This window comes from Furipterus horrens, unplaced genomic scaffold (assembly GCF_987537825.1).
Source record: "Furipterus horrens unplaced genomic scaffold, mFurHor1.1.pri manual_scaffold_10, whole genome shotgun sequence".
In the NCBI taxonomy this organism is placed as follows: Eukaryota; Metazoa; Chordata; class Mammalia; order Chiroptera; family Furipteridae; genus Furipterus; species Furipterus horrens.
The window spans coordinates 11,055,354-11,063,186 of NW_028327180.1; the positions used below are offsets into that span (position 1 = coordinate 11,055,354).

At 46.4% G+C, this 7,833-nt stretch overlaps 1 protein-coding gene across 1 annotated transcript; it reads left to right on the forward strand.

Annotated features, from left to right (window-relative positions):
- The first annotated feature begins 1,111 nt into the window (after nt 1-1,111).
- Nucleotides 1,112-4,185, forward strand: RAB33B (RAB33B, member RAS oncogene family). The gene is made up of 2 exons (XM_090288971.1): nt 1,112-1,581; nt 3,563-4,185. Exons 1-2 carry the CDS (start codon nt 1,333-1,335, stop codon nt 4,001-4,003), a joined length of 690 nt encoding a protein of 229 aa, XP_090145097.1. The 5' UTR covers nt 1,112-1,332; the 3' UTR covers nt 4,004-4,185.
- The last annotated feature ends 3,648 nt before the right edge of the window (nt 4,186-7,833 follow it).

A 7,833-nucleotide genomic window follows, 5' to 3' on the forward strand; every position in this document is an offset into this window, starting at 1 on the left:
AGGCAAGCATAAAACACAACTAGAGTATAATGGGGTTTATTCTCATCAGAGAGGCCGCCTAGTAATGACTGTTAGGCTCGGCAGAGTGAGAGGAGAAACGACAGGACAGGACACGGGATTAAAAGATTTATTTGGCCAGCTGCACACAGGCGGGCTGAGACTGAAGCCTGTCAACGCCAACAGCAGGAAGGGGGGGTGGTGGGAGGCGGGTTGGCTGGACCCCCTGCAGATGGTTCCTTGGGGGAGTTGATTGGGAACAGGGATTGGTTCTGAGAACAGAGAAGTTGCTAAATTCCTGTCCGCAGATAAAGATCTTTGAAGAACACAGGCAGTTATTGTGGGGGCAGACTTATTGGGGGCTAGGCTAAATTTGACCTGAAAAGACTCCAGGGCTCAGTGCCCCCAAGTGGCGCACCTGTGATCTACTCTACTTCTTGGGCCCCGCGGCATTAGCGCAAGGAGCGCTGCGTACCAGGGTCCCGGGGTATCATCACAGAGCCCAGCAGGCACCTAACCAAATCCTTGCAGGCGCAGTGGGCGCCCGGAACTCCCGCCCGGTCCCCCACAGCCCCGCGCTGGCCAGGCCCGAAGGCTGCCCCGCTGTGAGTGGCGGCAGCTCCACCCCAGGGGCTCCCCGCACCGGGCTGGCGTTGGGCAGCACCCAGCGTCTCGCCCCCTCCAGTGCAGGTGGCTGTCCCACCTCCCAGGGTGCAGAGATCCGGGAGGAGGCAGGGGACACAGCGGAGGCCGCAGCCACCAGCGGCGGGCCCGGGGAACCCGCCTGCACCTGCACGCGCGGGGAAACCCCAACAACAGGTCGAGGGCTGCGCCCAAATGGGTGCCCGGGCCTCCCGACCACCGTCCAGCCCCTCCCCGGGCGCACGCCCCGGGCAGAGGCGGCTCTGCGGGCCTCTCGCGAGAGCGCGCTGGGCGGTACCTCCTTCCTCTCCGCCGTCTTTCTCTCTCCGCCCCCAGACCGGTTGCGCGGCTTCCTCCGGGGCGCGGGGGCTTTGGACGTGGCGGGGCGGGGCGGGCAGGGGCGCTCCGCTCGGCCCCCGGCAGGCTGGCCTTCGGCGCCGTGGTCGAGCCCCCGACAGGCCCCGGACCCCAGCGGCAGGACCCGCGAGTCCGGGCGAGCGGGCACCTCACCTGCGCGGCGGGGTCGGGGCGGAAGGTGCGTTCGCGCACGGCCGGCCTGCGGGAGGGGGTGGCTCCCGCGACATTGCGCAGCGGAGCCGGCGGGCTGGGCGCCCTCGCTCGCTCGCAGTGGCGTAATCTCCCCGCCGGTGCGCGTCTCCTTTCCTCCGCCTCAGCTTGGGGCGGGTCAGGAGAATGGCTTCGGAAATGGAGTCGTCGCTGGAGGCGAGCCTCACGTCCAGCGGAGCGCCGTCGGGGTCTGCAGGGTTTCTGCCGCCGGCACACTCCCGCATCTTCAAGATAATCGTGATCGGCGACTCCAATGTGGGCAAAACGTGCCTGACCTACCGCTTCTGCGCCGGCCGCTTTCCCGACCGCACCGAGGCGACTATCGGGGTGGATTTCCGAGAGCGAGCGGTGGAGATTGATGGGGAGCGCATCAAGGTGAGCGGATGGGGGACTGTCAGGGAGGAAGGACGCCCCGGGATGACACGGCCCCAACCGCACCGCGAGATAAACGCCGGCCCCCTGCAGGGGGTGCGCTCCATCTTTTCTCACGCTGATGTGGACACTAGAGTTAGGGGCTGGAAGGATTTGTGTAGAGCAAACTTCTAAGGCAGCCCTTCATCCGCTTGAATGTCATGCTAATTCACACGGGGATCATGGGTGTTTAAAAGGCAGGCTCGGACTTGCTAAGGTTCCAGGTGATGCAGATGCTGCTGGCCCTTGGACCGCACTTGGAGTAGCAGGAGTGTAGGGGGCGTCCACGGACTCATTGTCAGTGTCCCATGTGCTGGGGGTCCGTGAAGTAAGACCAAAGGAATTTCTCGAGAATGGAAAATTCATTTGATAAGTATTATTTATTAAACAGTCATCTGAGCACTGCCCGAGATATTGTGGCAGTAAAGCCCTGTTGCCTTTCAGGAAATACCTTGCTTCTGCTACAATAGTTTCTGTATGACGTTCAGTTGTTTAGCAAAGTCTCTTTTCCTGCAGAGAAACAGTCTGTCCATGATAGTTCCTGTTTGGGGGGCAGAAAAACATTCCACCGTCTCCCAATTCTTCCTTAACTCTTCTTGGTGACTCCTGAGGCTCCGGACACCTGAATAGTGGAGAAGGCGGTACTGTAAACCCAAGGCCAAGACCGGGGTTCTGAGGACCTGGAATGGGGGGGAGATTGGAGGATGAGGATTAGTGACAGGGCCGAGGCCTCCTGACGGGACAAACCTTAGACACACTTCTTCATTCTAAGCCACCAGCAGCTCCTCAGCCGTCTGATACACCCCTTACGGCGTGCGGACCGAGGGGCCCGCCCTGCCTTCTGCTGCGTTTACTCTCTTGCTTCAGGTTAGAATGCTCATCTTCGCCTCCTTTCCGCGTGGGGGGAAGTAGGCTCACTGCTTCCGACTCGCCCTCACATCCTTAAACCAAGAGCCATTTATGTTTTAGTTCCTTAGCCACTGTCCTACTCCTCTTCCGCAAAGAGGTATAAATGCTAACGATGGTAAAGGAGAAGTGGGGTTGGAAACAAATCAGCCTTCTGTAGGTTCTTTTGTTGTTTAACTTCCACTCCAGCGTTTCATTGTCCCATTCAAGTCCTGGTCCTTTGGGCGCGCACTGTATTAGGGAGTTCAGAACGATTTGTGCCCTGGCCGGGTGGCTCAGCTGGTTGGAGCATCATCTGATACACCAAAAGGCTGAGGGTTTGATTCCCAGTTGGGGCACATACCTAGGTTGTGGGCTCAGTTTCTGGTTGGGCGCGAATGGGAAGCAACTGATGTCTGTCTATCTGTCTCCCTCTCCCTCTCTCTCGCCCACTGTCCCCTCCCTCCCTCTCTTGCACTCTCTAAAATCAAAGAGCATGTTCTCAGGTAAGGATTCATCACAGAGGAAAAGAGAGAATAAGAAGGGACTGAATATTTTTTTCTCAGAATTAGGTCAGGCCTAGGAACGTGTGGGCAAATTAAATACTGGGGCTTCTGAAGTTTGAGAGGGAGTTTAGTTTGGAAGAAGCAGAAGTTCTGGGAGAAAGTGCTTGGGTGTTGGAGCCCAAATGACCTGGCCCAAATCTCAACCTGTGAAAGGGTAAGGATGGGCTGTGTGTCCTTAGTAGGGTGACCAACTTTGCCTGAGACTATTACAGTTTTAAAACCGGAAGTTCCAAATTCCTGGAACCCCCTCAGGCTCAGGCGAACTGGGGTAGTTGGTCACTCTGGTCCTTAGGGCAGTTCCTTACTCTTTCAGAGTCTTTTTTTCTCTTCTGCAACACTGGGGTAATAATACCATGCCAGGCTGGTGTGAGGCTGAGATGAGGCCCTGTGTGGACCATCGGAGTCATAGCTGGTGATGTTGGGAAGAGTCGTCGTGCTCTCTGATGTCTTCACCTCATTATTCCTCTTTCTTTCTTTGTTTGATTCACTTGCAGATCCAGCTCTGGGACACGGCGGGGCAGGAACGGTTCAGAAAGAGCATGGTGCAGCACTACTACCGAAATGTACATGCTGTGGTCTTCGTGTACGACATGACCAACATGGCTAGTTTTCACAGCCTGCCCTCTTGGATAGAGGAATGCAAACAGCACTTACTAGCTAATGACATACCACGGATTCTCGTTGGAAATAAATGTGACTTGAGATGTGCCATTCAGGTACCTACGGACTTGGCACAAAAATTTGCTGACACGCACAGTATGCCTTTGTTTGAAACCTCTGCTAAAAACCCCAATGATAACGACCACGTGGAAGCCATCTTTATGACCTTGGCTCATAAGCTGAAGAGCCACAAACCATTAATGCTCAGTCAGCCCCCTGGTAGCACAGTTACCCTGAAGCCTGAACCAAAGCCTGCAGTGACCTGCTGGTGCTGAACAAGTTTTTATTACACTATTTAATTCTGACTAGAGAAGGACCTTTGAAGTAGGCCAGTGATAGTCGTTAAATTTCATCTGAAATGTGATGGATCATCCTGGCGCCTCACTGTTTACGGACATCACGCTCACTTCTGTCTTCACATAATCATGCTTGTCACTGTGACAGCACAGGAAAACAGTTGGTTGTCAGGTGAGGATGACCACGAAGCGAAGGTAGGACGATCAGAACATCTTTCCATTAGAGGCCAGGGAAGGCAGCGTCAAAGGAGAGCATGATGGAGTTTCAAGAGTCGGTGACTGTTCAGTCCTGTGTTCTGTGATTGAAAAAAATGCCAAGGGTTTAGTACACACTTAATGGGATGTCCTTTGAAAGCGAAGTTTCTCAATAGGATGAAAACTTGTATTGACCTCTTCCTATAGTTCTTTGTATTACTAAAGGAATTAATTGCATCATTACTGGTATGTTTTAGAGCCAAGGCTTTAGTTCCAGTGGGAGGAAAAGGCATAAAATGTTTTCTGGGTTTCAGTCCATAAAGAATGACTTCCCCAATAGTTCTAGACGTTTGATATTTCAATCAATATCAATGAGTTCTACAAAAATCACTTTTCAAAAGAATAATTTGAATTGTTTTCTTGCTAAATTCTATTAAAATATGCAAAAATAAGTCAAATTTTAGTGCAAATGTGACATAATAAAGTGCTTTACATTTTATTATGGTATCTTTAAACAGTAAAAAACAAATGGAAAGTCTACGAGGAGTTGTAATTTGGGGGAAATAGATAAACATGGTCCCTGGCTATCATAGGAGACTTACTCTCAGCTTTTAGTAACTTTAAGATGTGTATTTGACGTAGTATCTGTTTACAGACATCACGCTCACTGTTTCCCCCATCCCCAATCAACTTAATGACTAAAGCCTGAATGGACAAAGTATCTTCTATTTGGATTGTAGCTCTGAGGAGATACCTTTAATTGCTATGAGTGTACATGCATTTCTGCAATAGTATTGTGTTACAGTACATCAATTTTTAAAATCTTTAAATTTTATGGCCACAATACGCTATTCCTCCTCAGTATGAAAAACAAGTTAGATATTTTAAAAATCTTGTCTATCCCTCAGTGGTAGAAAGCATATTTCAAACCTTTTTTTTACCCCTAGATATTTTTACTTTGAATTTAAGACTTTGCACATAGAAAATAGTAAGCTTGCATATGGAACTGTTACGTGAATGGAACATAAGCCATGAACTTGAACTGAAGTGTGCACATTGATTAATTCTGATAGGTTGTTTTCCTTGATCATTTTTGAGGTGATTAAGCCAAAAGGTGATTGTACTTACAACATTTTCAGAATGTGGGGAACCAATTACATATGTATCTAATTTAATTTAGGATTTTTGTTTTATCATCATGGTGGTCCTAACTGGATAATTTAGTTATAAAAATGAGATAATTCTAAAATAAATGAATTAACTAAAAGTAAAAATTATAGAAAATCTTTATTCAGTTTTAAATATTAGAACTTAAAAACAAATTGGCTTTGTGTTTAGATGATTAATTCATTTTTTCTTATGGTAGAATTAAGAATAATTTGACTATCTAATGTTGATTTGTAACTTTTTATAGTGAAACAGTGACAACTCTAATAGTTGTGTTGGGCTTAATAGTTTTTTTGAAGAAGGGAATCTGTTTATTGCTTTTCAAAACATTTTCTAGAGTGGGGGAAGAAAGTTTACAGACTTTCCAAGCACATTTATGTTTTTTCAGTGCTGTTATTAATGGCCTTAAAAAAGGAATTCATTTCTTTTTGTAAGAACTTAGTAGTAAGTATTCTTTACCGTTCTGTGAAAGGACTTATTTTTTTCACTTTAATATTTATTAATTTAAAAATATTTGTATCTCATTTGTAATGATTTACTGTTTTAATTTTTTCTATGTATGTTTTATTTTTAAAAAGAACATATTAATTGAATGGGAATAAAGCTTTTCAATACTTTCTAAAATATTTATAAAATACTTCATTGACTGTTGAGAAATCACTTCCAAAACGGTGGCTATCAAACAACTATTAATTTTTAAAGCACAGATCACACATTTGGTAACTCCTGTGTGAATTTATTTTAACTGTGACCTTTCGTTGAAAACAACAGATGTGTTTTGGAGACGTCTTCATTTGAGAACACCAGAAGAAGCTAATCCAGAATCTAATGTAGTGAGCTCTTAATGCATTGCTTTATTGACAGTTACTGCTGTTTTCTCATGAAATCTAAACACTTTTGTTGTAGAATGACATCACTGTAACATTGTCCTCATGATGTTCAATAAACCAGCTTTGCCATAAAGAAGTTGTGTTTCGAGTGGTGCCACTTAGATGACTCCCCGGTTACCTCATGGCAGAGAAAGACCCGACTGAAAGGTGTGCCACACATTTTTCTTTCACAAAATGACACGATTCACATTGTTCCCCATTTCTGTATGACAGGTGTTTGGAATATATCTCATACTCAGGAATATGCTACTTTAAGAGCTGGTTTTAGAAAAACTATCTCTTCCTGGTAGATGTTCAGACATGTTTCCACCTGATGGGCTTTGTTTCTAAAATCTGCATCACCGATAAAAATGCTTCTGTCTGAGCATTTCAAAAGTTAAATGTTCCATTCTGTTTAAGTTTTCCAAACTAAGACTTCTGCTAGAGTTTGGATCCATTTGTTAAAATGTAAAGGCAACATCCAGTTAGTTTGTAAGAACAATCTGGGGGCGTGGAAATCTAGCCAAGGAATTCCAGTAAAACCTTTGTGTAGCTGGTGGGTGGCACTGAAATCTCGGCTTTCAGGCTTAATAAGCCCGGTCAGCAGTGTTCTTTTTGGGTCCAAGGATCTTTGTGAGGTCTTCCCCCCACTCCCCTTAACTTTGATAGTCATTAAATGCAAGTATCAACATACACTGGATTTAGAAACAGATCACGAAGGGTTAACTCAAGATTTTCAAAATAATGAAGCCTATTTAATCCCAGCACTTCCGCTCCTTCCTAGAATATTACCCTTCGAGGAGGGGGAACTACTTTCATTAATTCTTCCAGGAGCCTTGATTGCATAGAATAATCCTCACATCTTCACAGTTAGCACCCAGTATTTGATGTCATTTGTCTCCTCCACAATCCCCCTTTTCCCCAAAGTGTTCCCCATTTGACAATTAGTCATATCCTTAAGTGGTTCCTCTCGATTCTTCAACCATTTGCTCCAAGAGGTTTGAAGAGGAAAAACATTCCTGATGCGATGGCTGAGTCATGCTTCGTGAAAATGAGCAATTCATGCCCAGCACCATGAAATAGCAATAGCGCATTCAGACTTTGCTGAGAACATGTATCTTCTGGGAGTTTTGTTAGATGAAAGTAAAAATGAAGACACTCTGCTTTTAACTCTGTCTAAGCTTAAGAAAAACAAAATGGCAATTCTTTAAAAAGGTAACGAACTTAAAACCCTGATGTCCTCATCTTTTTTTCTGGAATCACGATGGCAAGCAAGGTCCATCCAGTTCTGCCAACTAAATCTTGGCAAGTCCTCTACAATCCATGTCACCTCTCTGCCAGCCTCACTTCCCCCAGCTGCAAAATTGGGTCAATAATAATACCTGTCCCCTTTTATGTCTTAAGCCAATTACTACTGGGTTGACTTATACTAATGAAATCCTTTTAGAAGCATCAATAGGACTCCTTTCTTCTTCAATTGACAGAGTCATTTCTAATGCAGACATCTCCACTTTCTATTGTACCTTTGTCTTACCTAGCCATCAGCCCTCAATTCCTACAGCCAGAATCGTTTGGGGT

Bases quoted from the DNA above. Each gene is read 5' to 3' on its own strand.
- RAB33B (XM_090288971.1), top strand. From the start codon at position 1,333: ATGGCTTCGGAAATGGAGTCGTCGCTGGAGGCGAGCCTCACGTCCAGC. The intron at 1,582-3,562 runs GTGAGCGGATGG...ATTCACTTGCAG, and splicing joins TTGATGGGGAGCGCATCAAG to ATCCAGCTCTGGGACACGGC.